At 35.1% G+C, this 20,494-nt stretch overlaps 3 protein-coding genes across 20 annotated transcripts; 1 reads left to right on the plus strand and 2 right to left on the minus strand.

Moving 5' to 3' along the window:
• Positions 1–2,447: 2,447 nt before the first annotated feature.
• Positions 2,448–10,946, minus strand: LOC7467630 (uncharacterized). 15 transcript variants are annotated; one of them, XM_052447799.1, is made up of 14 exons: positions 10,778–10,946; positions 10,299–10,517; positions 10,127–10,173; positions 9,123–9,396; positions 8,673–8,782; positions 8,246–8,531; positions 7,531–7,598; positions 6,743–6,994; positions 6,318–6,393; positions 5,926–6,002; positions 5,760–5,809; positions 5,057–5,141; positions 4,437–4,559; positions 2,448–4,304 (listed from the first exon to the last, which is right to left on the minus strand). In XM_052447799.1, exons 2-14 carry the CDS (start codon positions 10,471–10,473, stop codon positions 4,071–4,073), a joined length of 1,857 nt encoding a protein of 618 aa, XP_052303759.1. In that variant the 5' UTR covers positions 10,474–10,517; positions 10,778–10,946; the 3' UTR covers positions 2,448–4,070. The 15 variants fall into 15 exon arrangements, 12 of the variants coding, with proteins under 12 accessions (XP_052303759.1, XP_024443512.1, XP_024443510.1 ...); XM_024587744.2 differs by having other exon boundaries at positions 4,437–4,535; positions 8,673–9,016; XM_024587742.2 differs by having other exon boundaries at positions 8,673–9,016.
• A 212-nt stretch (positions 10,947–11,158) lies between these two features.
• On the plus strand, positions 11,159–15,109 carry LOC7467631 (membrane magnesium transporter). 3 transcript variants are annotated; one of them, XM_024587066.2, is made up of 5 exons: positions 11,159–11,401; positions 11,513–11,565; positions 11,689–11,789; positions 12,325–12,417; positions 14,434–14,611. In XM_024587066.2, exons 1-4 carry the CDS (start codon positions 11,323–11,325, stop codon positions 12,371–12,373), a joined length of 282 nt encoding a protein of 93 aa, XP_024442834.1. In that variant the 5' UTR covers positions 11,159–11,322; the 3' UTR covers positions 12,374–12,417; positions 14,434–14,611. The 3 variants fall into 3 exon arrangements, with proteins under 3 accessions (XP_024442834.1, XP_024442833.1, XP_006373882.1); XM_024587065.2 differs by lacking the exons at positions 12,325–12,417; positions 14,434–14,611 and adding an exon at positions 14,930–15,109; XM_006373820.3 differs by lacking the exon at positions 12,325–12,417 and having other exon boundaries at positions 11,169–11,401; positions 14,434–14,859.
• Positions 15,110–16,115: 1,006 nt separating this feature from the next.
• Positions 16,116–17,801, minus strand: LOC7486490 (transcription initiation factor TFIID subunit 8). Of its 2 annotated transcripts, XM_024587063.2 has the most exons (2): positions 17,170–17,801; positions 16,116–16,992 (listed from the first exon to the last, which is right to left on the minus strand). In XM_024587063.2, exons 1-2 carry the CDS (start codon positions 17,375–17,377, stop codon positions 16,304–16,306), a joined length of 897 nt encoding a protein of 298 aa, XP_024442831.1. In that variant the 5' UTR covers positions 17,378–17,801; the 3' UTR covers positions 16,116–16,303. The 2 variants fall into 2 exon arrangements, with proteins under 2 accessions (XP_024442831.1, XP_024442830.1); XM_024587062.2 differs by having other exon boundaries at positions 16,116–17,800.
• Between the last annotated feature and the right edge of the window lie 2,693 nt (positions 17,802–20,494).

Consider the following 20,494-nt stretch of genomic DNA (forward strand, 5'->3'; position numbering starts at 1 on the left):
AAAATCAGTCTCGAATACCTCTTGAAATTACGTTCTCTATATTGTTGCTACAGGACAATATTTGAGGCATGAAAAGTATATAATATTTTCTCTAATATTTGATCTTTTGTGATATTTTTACCACACAATTTTAGCTATGAGGTAATTTTAAAAAGAGCATAATTATATTCACTAACCAATTTAAAATCTTGCAACCTTAGGTGCAACTAATCATAACGAGTTTGAGGGATTATAGTTAATCCTTCATGGAGATGGTGACAAATGAAAATCAGTGCTTTTGCGCGATCCTGCAAGGATACGTTATTTTCTTCTTTGATGGTCTGTCTCTCCAAGATTCGTAGCTTCCAGATGAATCTCAGCATCAAGGATCCATGACAAAAAATTATTCCCAGATATATTAAGAGCGGTAAATTCAAGTTTTGTTAGATTTGACATTATCTATAAAAAAGAAACAACTTATTAAATAAAATCATGAATATAGAAGAAAAAAATCGGTCTCTTAAGAATATTATTTAGTTCTTTAGAAATACCAATTCTTTAAGAACTGTATTTAATTCTTCAGAAACTTATAATACTAGTTATTCAGGAACTTTAACTCTTGATGAACAAAAAGGAAAGAAAAATTATCAAAATAAGTTACAGAGCCAAATACATTCCATAAAGTATAACCAGTAATGAAAAGAGAAAAATATTGAAATTGACAAGTCACGTAACATAGGACTTCATGTGTCCAAGATTTAAATATAAATTAAGTAGAGTAATCGTACTGATAATGTGTTAAGAAAATAAAAAACAAGTCAGAATAAAACTTAAAAGAGAAGTTCATATTTTTTCTTGTATATTTTTTTCAATGCTTAGAATATATGATAAGTAGTTTATTCATAAAAGAAAAAAATAAAAACATTAAAAGACATTAAAAAACTCAAGTATCATAAAAAATCAAGAGACTAAACTTGAGAAATAAAATCTAAGAGATTTTAATAAACATTCAATATATATAATTATAGATTTTATAACACAATATTAATTATTTATAAATAATTAAAAAAGCAACCTAATATTACCCTACGACCTTGTAGCGTAGGTGGGCTTGAACGTGGCATTCAATTTTTTATAATCAAATTTATGATTATCTAAAAAAAAATATTCTTGGAGATTAAATACGTTTCATTATAAACAAATAGAAATTAGAACGCAGGAACCAACGAGGCGTCAAAGGACACTTGTCTCCATTTCTAATGTTAAAAACATTGTTTGTCACAAGGATACCACATGTCTTAATTATTTAAATATTTTCTGTCCTGAAATGTCAAAAGGCTAAAGACATCCTCCTCCTCGTCACATTTACCATATTCCTAGAAGAAAAAGAGAGAGAAAAAGCATCTTCCTTTGAGGAAAGGCACGTGAATCATATTCATGTTTGGAAAGAAAAAAGACGAAGTTTCAGGTTTTATGGTATTTGGATCAAGAAATGTTAAGCTCCCTTTGCCCTCAATTGTAAATGTCTGATAGCCACACAAGAATGAAGGAGAATCAAGGTTGTTAAAATCATGATTTTAACAAGGCACGGAAAGCTACACACAAACTCGGATCGTAAAAACAGATCGTAAGGAATTTTAAAATACATTAAAAAAAAATTCATGCTTCAAATAAAAATTTATACATAGTTCAAGCACCTTACAAAACATGTTTCAAATAAAAATTCATACATATTTCAAGCCTTCAAATAAAAATTCATACATAGTTTAAACATCTTAAAATACATGGTTCAAATAAAAGTCATATATAATTTAAAATAACTTTTCATTAACTAATAATTAACAAACTTAAAACAAACAATCTGCTGGTGTGTCATGTAAACTAAAACCAGCTTCATTCCCTCTATCTTCCTTATCATTCCTCAAGCATTCATCAATATCATTAGCATCAAAAGGATTAATTTATTTGTTGTTCACAAACTTTGTAGTGTTTTCCTCTTTGTCCCCTAAGCTCTGAAAATAAACAAACCATTTTCAAAATCAGAACCCAGTTTTCTCTCAAACCATTCACAATCACAGACTCACAGACTTTGTTTTTGAAATCCAAACAGTCAGTGCACGGTGCACCCCTGTTCTGAAATCCAAACAGACTCACAATTACGTTTTTCTTCTCCAAATAAAATCCATTCATCACAAATTCACAATTCAGCATCCAAATTCAGTGCAAGAAAAAACAGAGTCACACACACGCTACCTCTGTTCTGAAATCCTCACTGTAAAGAAACTGTAAAGATATGAAGCTGTAAAGAAACTGAAATCCTCCATCCAATTGTTAGGTCATCTTCCATCCAATTCTTAGCTAGGTCATCTCCATCCAAGTTTTTTTAACAAAAAAAAGTTCAAAAAATGCCCCGGGCTGGTCATAAGTCACACAGATTTGGATATGGACATGAAGAGGAGCAAAAAGGCTTGGAAAGGAATAAAGAAATATAATAAGATAATATGAACAGGGTAACCACAAGGGCAAAATAATTACAGCATTATAATAAAACTCCTCTTGCTCATGGCTAAATGCAAAAACCAAACGGACAACCTCGCCCAAATCATATATGATAGAGAAAATTCAAAACAACTGCCTGAGATCGCAAGCCACATTTCACGCCATTAACACAAGTAAAGAAACTGTAAAGAAACTGAAATCCTCACTGTAAAGAAACTGTAAAGAAACAGAGTCACACACATCACTATTCACTACATCAGAGTAAGAAACGGAGAAACGGAAAAGAAGCACCCCTGGCACTAGAAAAAGAAGCACCCACGAACAGGGAAAAAGAACCAGTGGCTGTGGTGAAGACTTACCTGGTGAAGACTGGAGAAGACTGGAGAGACGCCGTTGTTGTTGTGTGGACTCTGGTTCTCACGGTGAAGACTGGTGAAGACTGGAGAAGACTGGAGAAGATCAGGGGCGACTGGCGAGGGCTGTTGTGGAGGTGGACGGTGGTTGATTGTTGGCTGAGAGAAATAGATTACGAGACCGAGAGTCCGAGACACCGAGTCACTGAGGAATCCTCAGTGAGGATTTCGAATTTTGGGTTTTCAATTTAGGGATTTCTGAACTTGAAGTCTTGATTCTTGAACAATGAATGTGAACTGTGAAGAGAAGAGAGAAGACTGATTGATTCGGTGAAGAGAGAATAATGAATTGCATTTGATTTGGTATATCCAATAGGCGGTCGACACGTGGCTCCTGAATTGTATTTAATTTCCTGCGGGCAAAATCGTTGAATCGGCAGTGAAATCGCGATTTTAAGCGATTTCACCCGATTTTAACGATTTTACCCGATTTTAACCTGATTTTACCCGGTTCCGAGTTTCATAAACGATTTAGCACGTAAAGCCTGATTCAACTCGTAAAAACGTACGATTTTACGAGTTGAATCGCGATTTTAACAACCTTGAGGAGAACATTACAATAAAGGGACTAATGCTAGTAATATTGAACAAGTTACAGGTCCAAAGTTGACATCAGCTGAATACAACTGATTCTTTGTTTCATGTTCAAGCTTCTACGAACAAAACACGAACAGCCAAGGATAACGAAATACTTGTTTTCCTATTTTTGCAGGCACAGCTGAGATTTAATGTTGCTGTTAGCAATTAGTTACAGCCTCCAAAAGCTCGAAAACCCCGACTTTGAAAACCAATTTGCTGGTTAACGAAAGCAAATGCAGTGCATCTCTTTTGTACCGAGTCTCTATGTTCTTGTTATTCATAAGAGTTTACAGATACTTTCTTCTTATCCACTTCCTTCCACAGAATGGTGCAAACAAACTTTTAGAATGATGATGTTCGCCCCTCAGCTCTCCGTGGCCACAAGAATTCCATCAATTTATTTGGTTTGGGGTGGGGCAAGGCTGCAAGGATTTATATTCTAACATAACTTGTAGGTGATCAGTATAAGATATCATGACCAATAAAATGGAAAACCTTGGTCTGCCCCCACATTGAAATGATCAGCAAGAAGTATTATGGTATCCCAACAGCATCCTGGTAAGTGATATAGCGAGCCTTCACTCACCAGCTACTTTGATATCATTCGATACCGGATGATTTGGAAAGCATCAATCTGTACATAGGGTCCCCACGATCAATAACATGTTGCTCCCAATCTGACATAACTCCAAATGGGTTCTCTTCAAGCCATTCCCCGAGATTCATTCTTGCATGGTATTGATCATTCCATAGATTGAGCTTGCCCTTGCCAATTTTGAGAAATAATTCTTTCATTCTCAAAGCAACTGCTTCTAAGTCAGATTGCAGGAAAACCTGGCGCAAGAAATTCAAGAATAGAGTTAATAAGCTGGAGCAAGCAGCATTTCATGCTTTATGATAGAAATCAAGTAATGAAGAACGGATTACACAATATCAGAAAAGGAAGCTGCAAAAACTTCGTGTTACCTTCCCATCCAGTGCAAGGAGATCCACCACAGCTTTAATCAATGACCTTTGCAGCATTCTCCATCTATGTTCTGGATTGTTGAAATCAGGGTTGGGACACTGAACAAGGTGATAAAGGTTGTCCTTATGTGGCATAGATGTCATGTCTCAGCACTTCATTGAAAACAAGGGATAAAACCACTAGCCAATTTTCTAATTTGCAGTTATTTTGGATTATTGAGGTACTTTTATTGCATCTACAAGGAGACTAAAGTGCTTTCTTAAAGAAGACAGAATCCATAAATAATCTGAAATTACTACTCCTTGGAAAAAAACCACTGAGGCTGACAACAGAAGAATGTAGCAGCACCTATTGTTTCATATTCGACGGTGGTAAATGGAAATATTAAGTGATGATTGTATTGTGGTGAAATAAGACGGTGAGACAACAATTTTCTTGAAATAGAAGATTTAAAATTCTTCATACAACAAATTAGAATACATCACCTAAATGGTTTAGAAGATTATCTAGATCTCAATAAATCCATGCCTAGGAGTGCAACAAGAATGAGTTAATGACAAATGCACACAAAGAAATGGATCCTACAGATTGAAAGTAGAAAGAACAATCTATCCACTACCTGTATCGAAACAAGGACCAACTCTCCTGGATAACTCGAAACTATGGAACGAAATGTTGTTGTAGCATTTGTTACAATGAAGTACCTAACATACAGAACAAAAGAAACAGATGAAACAATTACACAAATCCAGAGATAATAAAACAAACTTTTACCTGCACAATTTTTTTTTCCTTAATGATTGGCAATATTTGAACACAAGCCTATCCCTACTCTTTTCCCACACGAGTAAATAAAATCGCAGGGCAATTAGCAATAGAAAGTTAATAACATGAGGAACTACATATGATTTCCAATCAGTACTCATCAAAATGCAAAGAAATCTTTCAAAAGTTCAATTATAAATGAAAATCCACTCCCCAAACTTGCACACGTGAAAGAAATATAAACAAAAGTTCATTCTGAAAATTAAGCATTCAAGAACATTACATATTGCCTTGTATATATAAAGCAGGGATTCAATAATCTTAAGCAAACACAGTTTTGTCGAAAACAAAACCCTACCATCAGATTCACATTGAAAAACTCATTTCTTAGCCATAATGATGGAAATATTCAATCAAACAGAAATCTAATCTAATTTAAATGCACAATGATTTACAAAGATGTCATGAACATCCAATTTGGACAGCATAATTATTTTTGGCCTATGTTTACTATCATAAATGTGCAAATTTTTGCAGAAGTAAAGCAAGGACCGTACCCATTTTGAATGCCATACTGATGAACAGAATCCATACAGCGTCTTACAAGCTAAAGTTTTTGAAAAAATAAAATAAAACAGAAGTAAGAAATTGAATCAAAGAGGAAAGACGTAAAAGTAAAGAGAAAAAAAAGAAAGCAAAAAGAAGCCCAGAAGAACAAATAACCTTTGAATTGATTTCTAGACCAAGAAAATTCAAATCCTTTCTTCTCCTAGCCATCCCCAAAAGAAATAGTCCACTACCTGCCATTTTTAATCAAATGGATGAAAGAACCATAATAATATACCCTTTTTGTCAGACACAGACACACATTCCCACAAGATGGGCATATCATGGTTTAGTCTTGTAATAATCACTATTTGACATTTGTTTTTCTGTACCCAACGTACTCATTTTCCGTTCAGTACTTCACACATATTTCACAGCAGATAAGAGCAAATCAAACAGATTACTAAATACCACTTCAAATGTCAACTACTCAATCTCACATGTACTTAGCTTTTGAAGCAACAAATACGAGGAAATCAAATAGTAGGAAGAGAAAAAGGAAAATGTACCACTTCCAATATCAACCACCAATGGTTGAGCTGGATTACAATAGGCAGACTTCCAATCGATCTCAAATGGATATGCCTGCACAAAGCATGAAAGGAACAATGCCCAAGAAAATCATCATAAAAAGCTGAGCACATTAATGTCTTCGAAACCTTCAAGCAAGAATAGGTAGGATAGATATCTTAACTACTTAAGTGAGGATATTATGCACCCAAGACTTCAGTTTTATCAAATCGCAAGAAGTGATGGGCCTGTAAAATTATATTCTTTAACACCATCCAAAGAAAAATGATGAACTATGATGGTTGCAAAATACTCCCCTCAATGTAAACAGCTGTACTCTTTACCATGGTCTCATCTAGGAAAATCCTCATTTTAGTTTTGATTACTACAGCAAAAAATAAATAGTGAAGTTGACGGAACATACTCTATCTAAGGCCATAACCCCGGGAAGCTTTCTTCCTTTGAAAAATTCCCATAGAACTGAAGCATTTTCAATCATGTCATTAACCAAGACAGACTTTGATTCCATCACCATTGCTTGGCATGCCATATTCCCCGCCACAGTGATATCACAATTTCTTTGCCTTAGATCATTAAGTGCTTGAGCCAATTTAGATGCTCCGTCTGCACATTGACCTGAGAACTTGAATTTCACTGGACCAATCCATAGAATTTTCTGTAATACAAGGAAAAAAACTCAGTTAAGTCTGATAGTAATCAACAATGAGCTGCCAATTAAAAGCAAAATGCAACATACACGAGCAGATTCCACAAATAATGGCTTTTTGAAACAGAAATGTTCGTCAATTGATAAAAAATAAGTCCAATATGATTTATTTACTTAATGAAAACTAAAAAAGAAAAATTTATACAAACTCTGGCTCATAATTAGTAAATTGAACAAAAAAAAACAGAAATTCTATGCCTTGATTCTCAATGCAACACAAATGAAAGTAAGCGGGTATAAAGAGGTAAGATATTGTAAAATGAACAGAGCCAAATTGATAGAAATATAATGCGTCAAAGTTTACCATCTCCAGATAGATGAATTAAAATTCTTCTCATTATAGTAAATGAAAGTTATAGCTAATGAATCACCTATACGCACCACTAATAAGCTCTCATCAATTAACAAATGTTGAATATAAACAAAAAAACATGGAGTTTGGATCAGCTAAAAACAATGGATGCTCAGCAACAACTCCTTTTTACCTTGCATTTCACTAGTAAAGAGTTTAATTCATCCAATGACCGAGGACCAAGATCAACAGGTAGCCAACCTAAAATATAAGGAACATAAGATAGTTCAAGCACAGAACTTATTACATCTAAGAATGGTCAATAATAACAATTTATAAATGTGGAGTCATCAAACATACAAATTTAAAGGAGCTGCTTTGATTGTGGTAACATTTGAAATAATATTACCACGGAAGGATGCAGCAGACATATCAATTCTATATTATAGTGATGCATTTTTCTTCTTTCTGCTATTGATTAGACAAGTATATATACCACATGGTACTTGCAGGGGGGCCACAAACACTTTATACACACACACACACACGTATATATATAGCTTTCTCATGTAATATGCGGCCACTAGAATAACTGAAAGAACAATGAAGTAAGTCAATATGGAAAGTTTAAAGAGGAAGATAGTTTCAAATATTAACTCTAACTCCTTGAAGGCAGTGTAAAACCGCGACAACTATAGCACTTTTGATGAAGTTTTTGATAATTGCAAAAAGAACCGCTGACAATCTAAATTTCGAAAGTAGCAGGTTGAGGAATAAATTAGAAGAATATAGAGGGAGGAAACCAATTTACCCAACCAAATATAAATTCAAGAGCTTGGATATTTAATCATTGAAAGGAAGGCCATACATGAAGCCAAAAAATGTAATAATTTTGGGTAGAATCTCACCATCCAAAATATGATGAGAAGGAAATATGTCCATTTTCTCTGGAAGATGCTCATTCATGCACCAAAAATCCATGGGATGTAGAATGGGAATGTTTCTATCATGTGCAATTTGGATTATATCTAAAGCTGCTTTATACGCCCCGGGTTCTACCAGATATGAAGGAACAGAAAGTCCCAAAGCATGCATTATTTGGAATGACATCATCCCAACAAAGACCAGTCCATCACATCTGGAGACTAAAAAATGCAATGCAGATGCTTTGTCATAGAGATTACCCCCTCCAATCTGCATCAGATAAGATAATTCTAGCAATAAGTGAAGAGCAAAAGAAAACATGCAAAAGTTAATATTCACTTAGAGAGGGGGAAGCAACTTTTTTAAACTAATGAAGCTAAATGAAAGATATCTGTAGCCGTGGAGACATACAATTGCAACATATGGTCTTTTGTTAGTTCTAGCAACCTTCTTCAGCTGACAAAGGCTCTCTTCAAAGTGAAAACCAGCTATACAAGCAGAACAAAAGCGAGCAATACCAACTGTAGATGCAAGAATTTTATGAGACTGCGAAAAGGAGTCATTAACAAAAATATCAACTCCTGATGATAATAGTTCAGCAAACTTTGAATTATTGGCAACTTCCTCTTTGTACTCTGAAAGGTTCTCAAGAAGGAATATATCTGCTTTCTTCAGGACTTCCATTTTCAACAACACAGCAGAATAATCGCATTTAATGGTAACAACTCTGTGTTGGATAACTGATGATAACATGTCTGGAACAAAGAGATTGTCATGAATTATTTCTGAAGCTGTTTACAACCATATTGGACTGGTCCTACAATGTGAAGCAATCTCTTTGAAGTGCTCTAGGAATGATACCTGCAACAGTCTCAGCATCATGAAGCTGCGAATTAGTTTTCTTCCTCCAGTCACTCACAAGAATTATTTTTGCTCCAGCTTCATGTAGATATTTAATCGTGAAAACTGCACTTGACACTGATTGAGAGCTCTGGTCCTGTTCTTCTTCCCTAAGTAAATTGGTACTATCAAATCTGACCATGACCACTTTTCCCACCAGCTCCTCCTTAGGAAATTTTCTAAGAGTTTGTACATGTGGGAAAGGCTCCATTTCTCCTTCATCACAACAATTAGTCTAAGAACAAAACCCAATTGAGAGTTACAATTAAATATCTCAGCCAACCAACAAGAAAAGACCATTTTTAAGGAATACTTAGCCAGACTAAGCAGACACATCATACAAATATAAATTAAGGAGTCCTGTGTTTTGTCTATAATGGGCATTGAAGTTGATTCAACTAAAAGCTCAAACAAATGATGGGAAGGCATTTGAACAGGAATTGCAAACACAGTTCAGTTCAACTTAATAGAACAAACATTTTATGTAAACTTGGAAAGTGGTATACCAACAGGAATGCCAACTAAAATTTCATGACTACAAACACACCAGTTTTATGAGGTGGATTGTTGGGATAGCAATCCTCTTGTCCAAAAAAACACATCGGGTAAAGGCTTCACAGAGAAAATACACAACTTCTTCCAGTTTTGTCGATATCATCCAAAGTTAATGATATGAAGTTGATGATAATGTACACCAACTTAACCTTTCAATAATGGTCAACTGATGAGAATCCTTTGCAGTTTACAATTAGACATACAATGACTTATATTTTTAACTCCTGTTGAACCATCAATATGTTCAGGTACATGAAAGAATTACTGTATTGGTAACAGATTAAAAATATAATTATCAGTACTATCCACACAAAAAAAAAAAAAAAAAGGAAAAGCTAATTCTTAGAAACTAGCCCCATTCCAGCAACAGCACCTGCCAATAAGGGAACATCAGCCAGATTTCTTGGTACCTTAAATTTGTTAGAGCTTTTGACATGATCTGCTGCCTCTGAACCACCTGCCAAGAACATTAAATTAAACTTGAAAAAGAAAAATCAGACAGTGAGAAGAAACAAAGACAAAATGTTAAATGTTACTACTAATCGTGCATTTATTTTTTATTTTCAGAAAAAGGCAAGGAACCTTGTAAGGATAGTGATCGAACACCACGAAATCTCCAACGTTTGGCAGTCTTGTTTCCGAGGTATGGAGAAGATTTTGGATGAAGAAACTCCGATGTTTTGGTAGGAAAAGCATAAAACGTTAACTTGTTTAATAAGGATAGAGTTCCATCCACTGAATTTAGAAGTTGACACATGTTTCCTCCTTTTGCTGCTGTCTCTATATTAACTTACCGAGCAACTGTAAGCAGAAAGTTAAATATAAGAGCACAAAAGAATCAAGTTGAACTATCTTGGTTGCTTTATTCATTTTTGAAAAATCCAATCCCTATAATTGGATTGTATACAATAGTCAAAGACACCAGTGGTTCACTTATCTTTGAAAATGTTGTTTATTCACTTGTAAGAACACTTGAATCCAAAATGAAAAAAAAAAAAAAATCACTTCAGTAGTTTAAGCAGAAACCCAAAAAGAAAAAAGAAAAAGAAAAAGGGGGTTACCTTCAAGAAATAGAAAAGGAGATGAGGGTCACAGCACCATGGCATGCCTGTCTGCGTTATCTTCTTCTTCTTTATAGATGTGCTCTCTGCTCGTCTTGAAGAAAAAGGACGCGGTTATTATTGGAGGTGCGATGTTAAGAAGTAATAGCGTAATACGGTGCGTATTTACGCAAAGTGTTAAAAAGGGTGCTTTATATTTAACGTATCTTCTTCAAATACAACGTCGTGTCGTTTGACATCGACTGCAAAAAAAAACCCGTTGAAAAATATTAAATATTTTTAAAATATATCATTTTAATTTTTAACATTAATATTAAAAACAATTTGTTTTTAATATTAGACAAATTTTAAAAATAAAAAAAATATTATTTTTATATATTTCTAAACAAAAATAAACAATTCCTACCGCGATAACAGGTAACGGCGGGCTAATGAATGGAACTCGCACAAATCTGAGACTGAAACTCTTCCTCTCTGTCACTGACTGATTTGTCTGCTTCACTAGGAGGAGGAGCAAGCCATCTGGCCTAACATAGAAAAATAAAATGGGTTTTTCGGTAGGATTTGTTAATGGATTTGTTGGAGTTTTAATTCTCTCTCATGCCGCTTATTCAACCACTCAATGTATGCACATCATACTCTCTCTCTTTCTTATATCTTTCCTTCTTCTTTTTTCTGATTGTTCTTCTTTTTTGTTATTTCTGTTTATTTGTGCTGGTGGTGGTGGTGATTCAGATAAGAGTTTGTTGAAGATTACAGAGGATGAGTTTTCTGGACCTCCTCTCAATGTAGCTTATCTCTCTCTCTACCTCTCCTTTCCTTTCCTTTCCTTTCCTTTCCTTCTATTTCTCTTTTTTGCTGACTGTTTTTTTTTTAATCTCTTATTTGGGTGTGTGTGGATGTTTATGCAGGTGGTGGTGGAGTTGATTGTGGGGCTGGTTTTGTGTACGTGGGCAGCCATAACTGTGCCTGGCATCTTTCTCTCTATTCATCCTCATTCTGATGACAATAGGTAACTCATTCGTTCTTTGTCTTTATATTTATATCTCTCAATTTCGTCTATTGGGATTTCTTTCTATTCATTTTCCAACTCAAATATGTAGATCGTTCATTGGGTTATATAAATTTACTTTGGGCCGATAAAATATGAGTAATTCACTGTCAGGTAATCAGATTGCTCTTTAAGAAATTGAGAATAAATAAACAAATAAAGACTGATTTACTTACAGCAGTTGTGAGTATATTTGAGTTAGTTAATGAGGTACTCAGGTTTCCCTTTAAGGAGTGTGTTATTCATCACTTTGTGAAATATATATGTATTACCTAGAAAATAAGCAGCCTTTGAATTTTGTTTTCTTTTTTTTGGAAAAAGGATGTTGTCCTTTCATTGTTGACCGAAACTCTGTAAACTTCTATTGGAAGTATTCTTTCTAGTTGAAATGAGCTTCAACTGTTTCTAGTTTTCCTCAGGTTGGTTCTTGTTTTGTTTCTAGTTTTCCTTAGGTTGGCCCTTGATTTCCTTGAGTTGGTTTATATATGGTATCCAGATTAATGTGCCAACTAAGACAAAGAGCTCGTGCTAGAAGGCTGAAATGAACCCATACTGCAGCAGAATTTTTAGTGATTTACTCCATTGAGAGGCATGTTTGCTTGCTTACTCTTGTTGGTTGTGGCACTTATTTCTGAAGGTTTCTTTCCTTTGGGTGCCATACAAGTGCTATTCCCATTGCATGCTTTAAAAAATTATACATGAATCCATTCTTTGCAGCATCTGATGTACAGTGTTGTCATTCACTTTTTATTGATCATGGCAAACATAGATTAGATATAATTTATGTATTTTCCGGATGTTATAAGGGAAGTTTCCTCTTTTTAATTCACGAGATGGTCATGAATTTTCCTGAATGAAATGTAAGATAAACCATGGAATGGCGCTTCTGACTTATCAGTATCTGGATTTTGAAGATGCTGTTTAAATTTGCTATCCCAGTCTGGTAATGTTAATGGTACAGCAATAGTCTCAATTGCACCTAAAGCTATTTCTGTTGATTCTTGCCACATGATAAGCATACTTTGTAGTAAATCAAGGGTCCCTTAATTGGTCAGCTGGACAGTATCTTTGTATCTTGTAGATCATGACATTTGTTAATTAACGAACATATAGAAATCCTTAAGAATCCTTAACACGCGTTGTACCTTCATATAGCTTGAACACATTCTGACTTTATGATTAATTTCCTAGGAATTCTAGATTGAACTGTAGACTACCATTTCTTCATTGTCAAGTTATATGTTGCTCTACAGTGTGCCCTTGCAAGCATAATCAAGTGCATGTAACTGTAAGTTTGTTTGACTGAAGATTTCACTTTACAAGGGACTAATCAAACTAAAATTTTCTTGATATGCAAGAAGAGGGCTTGTTAGTTTTATTAAGCCTTGACCATGGCAATGGGGCCTCTAGGCTTACCACTAGTGTTTTTAGGCTAGATTGATGTGAATTGTATTTAGACATAGGCTTGTTGTTTCAGGTAATAGATGAAAACATGATTAAAAAAACAAAAAACAAAAAAACAAAACGTAGAGAAGCCAAGTCAGTGAAAGGACTGGACCATGTCAGCCCTGTTTTCTGACTTTTGTTTGTTTCCTGAAACCATGGGAAAGACCTCATCCTATGGTTTGGATGGTTCAAGATCTAGGCTTTTTTCCTCATTCTACCTTGGATGTGTTCCAAAACTTTGTTAGTTAAGGAGCCATTGTTAGCACTCTTGTTCTCATTGATTAGTGGAACAGATTATCCCCCATAGATTTCCATCATTTAGATGGTTTTATTTAAATTGCTTGTGTTCTCTTCCTGGACACTTATTTTGTTATGTTGCATCGTAGCTGATTGTGTTATCTTGCTACTTATTGCTTGAAGATTGTGTTCAATTGGAGGATTTGGTGAATAGTTTGATTAGCACTGTAAAAGATGAACATTGAACAATGATGCATATAACACAGGGAACAATTATGATCCAAGTAGAGAATGCAAGCAATCTACATGGAAAACCTTTAAAGAGGGAAAAACCACAGGGCATATAATCTGGATCCAGTGATTGATGAAATTAAGGGTTGAAAAGATCATAACAACAAGAGTAATCCCTCGAGTCCACAAGGAATCTAGTGGATACACACCAATGACTTCCTAACTAACAAAGTTAAAGGGCATATGCTCAAAAGAGTACAAGCATCAAATCCCTTGTAGAATGGAAGAGAAGCAACCCTTGAGCTTTAGAATCCACTCAAGAAAAACCCTTGGATCTCGTCCTTGAATCACCCACCCACCCGGTCTTTTTGACCATGAGAAAAAAGACAGTCTGGAGGCCAAAGCAGCTCACTATTGTCTTGAAAAATCTGACTTCTTCACAATTTTGTTAGCTACAACTTACAATAGCAATCAACTCCACATATGTCTAGCCCAGACTTGGTGGTAGGCTAAAGATGGTCAAGTTTCCCGTGTCAAATTTCATGTTCCTTAGAGGGCATGCTTTAGTTGTGTTGATTCTTTCTACACTACATATGCTTGGAGATGTGAATTACACCAAATGTGATTGTTAGTAATGTTGTTTTTACACTATAACGGGCCATTGACATTATTCATATATTCTTCAATGCAGGATGGTTTCTTTGCCAGACAACCTGGATTTCATAATCTTCAACCATCGTGGAAAAGTATTTGTTCCAGAAATCAACATGAAATCAAAACGTTAAGGTCATTAAAGCAATGGAAGATTCACCTCCAACATATTTGAGTAGACTATTGTTTCTCAATCAAATTAGCACTCCCAAAGAGAAGCTCATCAACTCAACAGGGCTACTGTCAAGTTATTAGGATTACATAATTATGATCGTCCCTTTGGATTTGTGTTGGTCTTATATTCATCATCACTGTTCATCATGGTCATGTAACTTGAACTGGGTTATGTGTTTTGCATCTTTAGCATTTGAGTTTTGTATTTGGATCCGGGCAGGGCGTTTTTGTGGTGCCTTGACTTCACTTTTATTTGTTAATGATCAGTCCAATTACACTGGAGTTTTTACCAGGGTGATATGCAGAGAAATCAAAATGTGGCATGGGATGCTGTTTGTGGTAACTCTGTCCTCTTGCAACAGGTTTGCACATGAGAGGACATCGGAGTGGCATTGTAAATGCATGGGTTAATCTCGTCCCAGCATGCTGTTGATTGACTGGTGGAATGGACTATGGCGCCATCCTGCTAAAAAACATGGCTTTCTCGGCTCTTTCTCATGGAAGAATTTTTCTGCATATAAATTGATGTTTCTTGATTCTGATATCCTGTCACTTTGCTGCATGAGCTGGTAGTTTTTCCATCGTTAACAACTCGATTATAGCTTTAAGGCCAGATAACGGAAGCTGTATGTCAAAGCAAAAGCTACGATAGCTTATGCACTAGGCGGTGTCTCTTGCCTATTTTAACTGTATATAGATCGACTTCCTGAAGCTGAAGAGATTCAACTTTCAAAATGATCAAAATTTACAGCTGATTAAATTAAGAAAACATTTATCATTAATTAAAAGTTGAAAAATTACTATTCAGAGGCTGCAGCAATATAGTTGATTGCAACGAAAAGCAACTGTGCTAGTGAGTCTGCAACTCGAGTGGCTAGATAAAGGTAATTTTTTTTTTTACACAGGTTTTTTCACATCTTTTTAAAGGGTAAAACTAGTCCCGTTTGGGATTCGTGGTTGCCCCTCCCAACAAGTGCGCTTTCTAGAGATCGAACTTGTGTTCTCACCCTTGCAGGAATATAACAGTGTCTTAACCGCTAAACCAACACTTGGTGCCAGATAAAGGCATTGAATTACCTCAAGATAAAGGCATTGAATTACCTCAATCTATACTCTAAATGTAAGAACCTGACGAAATAGGGTAACTGTTTCAACAAACACACGATCAATTATCTCTTAATCCTATTTCTATAACAAAAAGAATGTGATTGCCAAGATGCACGCGTTGTTGTGTATAGGGGAGCGACTTCCCATCCCCAAGTTATTTGACACAATCAAAGAAAAATTGTTCTCCAAACACAACATTACACATCAGTATGGTCTGGATGTCCCAACAATCCAGACAACCTCATAGTAAAATTTTGCAATGACATTAAGGTGCTCAGGTGGAAATGCACAGTATCCTAAATATTATCTTTTTGTTGTATGTCCAGATGATACTGGCCAGAATCAAAGAGCACATTTTGTCCATCCCACAATAAAATTCAATGATGATACAACATCTAATGACGGAACAAAGAAGCACAATCTTCACTGTCAAAGAATCACTTGAGACTAAAGCTAAAGTAACATAAGCATTCACATACCTAAAAAATTGTTATAGTTTGCATGGGATACTCAATAAGAATCTCATAATATCTGTGCAGGAACAACAAATATGTCCCTGAAATAATAAGTGAACCAATAGCCCCTACTAAAACCAACTTCTGAATTAGCCAGTCAGTCTTGAAATTAGTTTACAACTGTGTAAGTTCTTGAGGGTTTTCCATTGACTGCCTAAGTATATACTCTGCTCTCCTCTTCTTGTCATCCCTCTCGTCATCCCGCCCTAACCAATGCCCTGTTCTCCTCCCACCCTTCTTCGAAAGACTCAGATCCAAAGACTCTCCAAGCAACTTCTTTCCAGTCTTAAACTTAAAAATCACAGCAGGTCTTTTTTCCGGAAGTGTCTTCCTCTCAAAATCTCCATCGTCACAAATTCCACCTTCTTTTGCTGCTTCAATAGCAGGTGCAAATGCCTGCATCACAGAAATATGGTTTTTTAGCTTATCTGACAACACAACTGGAGAAACATCCTTCTTCACAGACTCTGATGGCATGGCAAGAAACTGACCACTATCAACTACTCCTGACTCTTTAACATTATTACTAATCCCTGAGGATGAAGCCCCTGCTGAGCCATTACTCAACAACCTCTTCTGCAAACTCAACAAAGCCCTCTCTGCCTTTCTCCTCTGTCTCGCTTGCTCGATCGTTTCTGCACGAGGATCTACAAGCCTCTCATTCCACATAGGTGTATGCAAATACGTGTGAGGATCGGGCAAAGCTGGCAACCATGCCGGGATATGCTTCCCAGGCGGAACTTCACTCATTTTTTCAAAAGTAGGAATTAACTTTCTATCCCTAATAACAGGAAACCTTGGCACTGGTTGCGCAAATGGAATCTCATCATTAGAACCCACAAAATCAATAAGTTCTTTAATCGTACCAGAATTAACTAGACAATTATCAGAACTGGACGCACCTAAAAACCCGTGTGAAGCTCCTATTATTATATCTTCAAAACTTCTAACTATATCAAAGAAATGACATTGGGTTCTACCTGATAAGTTGGCGTAGAATCTTGCAGTCTTGCCTAGGTCACAGAGGTATTGGATTGTGACATCACTGAGAGAATCCAGAGCAGATTTCTTGAACCCATCAAAGCCCGCACTCTCACATATCTGAGCCACTGCCATTCTTGATACAGCGCGGCCAAAGTCATCGGATTTGGGTCTTCCCGGTGTATTCTCTTCACCTCCATTGCTCATATTTGAACCATCATGTCAAAAAAAGAAGAAATATTAGGGCTTTTTCCAGATACAAGGCCATTTCAACCCCGACGTGGAAAGAATCATAAGAGAAGGGAAATCTTGTTTTCTTTCTTTCTGCTATAGTTTTCTAAGGAATCAAACAGAAAGTGAAAACCCTAACCTATAAAAGAAGCAATGAATTGTAGGAAAGAGAGAAATGAAAAACCCACAAATTAATTAGAGAATTGAGAGAGTAAAAGTGAAGAGTGATTTATTATGATAAAACCTAGAGGGAGGAATAGAAAAATTAGGGTTCTAGTGGGTTTAGGGTAATATTTTTGGAGGGAAATTGGAGGATTGAAAAACAGATTGAAAGGAGGGTAGGGATCAAGAGAGAGAGATGATATTTATAGAGGTGAAAGGATGGCTGGGTGTAATTATAGAACCGGATAACTCGCAGCTACTGGACTATGCTTGCGTTATTACAGGGCGTTTGGCATCACGTCAAACGTTTGTTTAAAATTTAAAAATATTTTTATTTAAAATTGATTTTTAATATTTTTAAATTATTTTAATGTGTTGATGTTAAAAAAAGAATTTTAATATATTATTTTGATGTGTTTCTAAAAAGAAGAAAAAAACTTTAAAAAATAACTAATATCACTTAATTTACAAGTTACCCATGCATTTATTAATCAAAAATAAATTATTATTTAATTTTAAAATTAAAATTTACAAAGTTAATCGATGAAGGATTTTCATTGTAGCCGGTGAGTAAAAACATTATTCAGTTTTCATAGTTTTACTTCTTTATCCAAAAAACTTAACACTAATTATTTGGAGCATCCAAGTCTTTTGCCAAGGTTTATTGGTTATTATCAAATTGATCAGAAATAAATAAGTCTTTTCTCGTTTCAAATACACAGTGAAACGACTAAAATACTCCTGGAAGTAAAAAATTTAAAATTAATATCAAAGGATAATTTCATCCGTTTTTTTATAGCTAAAGGATATTGGGAAACTTCATCCACTTTCCTATAGTTAATTGCAAACTTCATTCCCTTTCATATTGGGATGTCATTGCAACAACCTATTTTGATAGAAGAGATGTAGTTCGAGTGTATGACCTAAAATGAAAGGTTAGTCAAGCTAAACAAGGCAATGGGTCTCTTAAGGACTATTACGTTAGACTCCAAAATCCCTAGCGAGAGAGATTGATTTCAGACGCCTGAACCCTATGGTCTATGATAAAGACATAAAAAAAAGTACAATAAACTAGTACAAAAAAAGACCAAATCTATACCTTTTTAGATGGCTTAGATGGCCAATTTGACTTGAGCTGTCAGGACATTCTTCAACAGACACCACTTTTATTAGTTGAGCAGACTTTTGCTCAGGTAAGAAGAGAACACAATCGAAGAACTTTAATGATGGAGACAACAAGAGTAGATGATAATAGTTTTGGCTTGTTAATAAAAGGCCAAGAGAGGGATACATGAAATCGAGGAGAGACGAGAAGAGATGTGAAAAATCTAGAGGTGCATCGTTATGATGAGAAAAATATGGTTGTTGGTTCACAATTGAGGATGATAAGGATTTAATTGATTTGAAGAAATTAACTCTCACAAGCCCAAATAAATGGGTTGGACTTGGTGGAAATCCACTTAAACAAGCTCATGATCCCTTATGGGCTGGTAGACAGGTCATTCAGTCTAAGCCTAGTTCTCATGGATAAAATTTCAGCAGGCTATCTTTTGTTAGAATTGGAGCCTACGAGGGTGAGTCCACTCATTGTGGAGGAAATAACCACCCAAAGACACATGTTTTCAGTTACATGGGTACCTGGAATGGTGGTATGAACTTGAAGGATAAAAAAAAAGGACGACCAAACAATATTAGTCGCTAATGTAGACCCATACACATTTGTGCCACTCAACAGTCAACCTCATCATCAGTTTACCGACCTTGACCTAGGTATTATCGGTTCTATAAATATAGTATTGAATGGTGAAAATGTAAACAATTGGATTATTAACTTAAGGGGATAAATCACATTACATATGATCCAAATGAATTTAAAACAAAATCAATTCCTTGAAGGTAAGCTATATCAAATGCCAATGGTGATACATGTCCAGTTTCAAGAAGAGGAACAATGAATTTATCAACCATGTTCACTCTCCCCAATACTTTTTTTATACCTTCCCTCTCCACAAAAGTGTTATCAGTGGGTTAGGTAGCAAAAGATTTAAACATGAAAAGAATTAATTTTTATTTTTTTTATTTTAAATTATTTTTTATATACTCCTTATTTTGTTTGTTTTAAGATGTTCTCACGAAGAGGATATTTGGTCATGGTATTGAGAGAGAGGGTTATATTATATGGATGATCTGAACCTTGGTAAAACTTATTATGTTCGATCTTCACAAAGGCAGGGACAAGAAATTTGGTTGTGGCATTACTAGTTAAGACATTTACCATTTAGTTATTTATAACATTTATTCCCTATTTTATTTATAAATGCACTACCTTCTAGTTTCAAAGTCATCAAACAAATTACCCTGCTAGTTATAATAAACGCAATGCACCTTTTATGATTATCCATTTAGATCTACAGGGTCTTGAACCCGTTACTACTATTGCTGGTTTTAGATGGTTTGTCATTTTTATTGAAGAATGTACTAGGGTAACTTGGGTATATGTATTAAAATATAAGAATGATATCCTATTTATTTTTAAGTAGTTTTTACATCCTATACAAACTCAGGTTTCCATATGCATTAAAACTCTTTGATCTGATAATGAAGGAGAACATATTAGTCAAAAGTTCAAAGAATTTTATGACAATAATGGAATTAGACATAAGACTTCATGCCCACATACTCCTCAAAAAAAGAATAGAATTGTTGTGCATAAAAATAGACACATACTAGAGACAATACAAACAATTATGGGAGCAACTCATATGCCTTAATGATTTTGGCCTGATGTTGTTGGTACAATTGTTTATCTTCTCAATTGCATGTCATCACGGGTACTTGACTTTCAATAACCCTTCCAAACTTTGGAACGATATGTTACACTATCTTTAATACTCTACATACCTCAAAAATATTTGGTTGTGTTGCATTTAT

The sequence above is a fragment of the Populus trichocarpa genome, chromosome 16, assembly GCF_000002775.5.
Source record: "Populus trichocarpa isolate Nisqually-1 chromosome 16, P.trichocarpa_v4.1, whole genome shotgun sequence".
Taxonomy (NCBI): domain Eukaryota; kingdom Viridiplantae; phylum Streptophyta; class Magnoliopsida; order Malpighiales; family Salicaceae; genus Populus; species Populus trichocarpa.

What these genes read in the sequence shown, in the direction of transcription:
- LOC7467630 (XM_024587742.2), bottom strand. Translation starts at nt 10,473, where the DNA reads ATGTGTCAACTTCTAAATTCAGTGGATGGAACTCTATCCTTATTAAAC. An exon ending in GTCTAGAAATCAATTCAAAG is followed by an intron (nt 5,810 to 5,925) that starts GTTATTTGTTCT and finishes CAAAAACTTTAG; the next exon opens with CTTGTAAGACGCTGTATGGA. An exon ending in CAGTATGGCATTCAAAATGG is followed by an intron (nt 5,142 to 5,759) that starts GTACGGTCCTTG and finishes TCTGTATGTTAG; the next exon opens with GTACTTCATTGTAACAAATG.
- LOC7467631 (XM_006373820.3), top strand. Translation starts at nt 11,323, where the DNA reads ATGGGTTTTTCGGTAGGATTTGTTAATGGATTTGTTGGAGTTTTAATT. An exon ending in CGCTTATTCAACCACTCAAT is followed by an intron (nt 11,402 to 11,512) that starts GTATGCACATCA and finishes GTGGTGATTCAG; the next exon opens with ATAAGAGTTTGTTGAAGATT. An exon ending in CCTCATTCTGATGACAATAG is followed by an intron (nt 11,790 to 14,433) that starts GTAACTCATTCG and finishes TCTTCAATGCAG; the next exon opens with GATGGTTTCTTTGCCAGACA.
- LOC7486490 (XM_024587062.2), bottom strand. Translation starts at nt 17,377, where the DNA reads ATGAGCAATGGAGGTGAAGAGAATACACCGGGAAGACCCAAATCCGAT.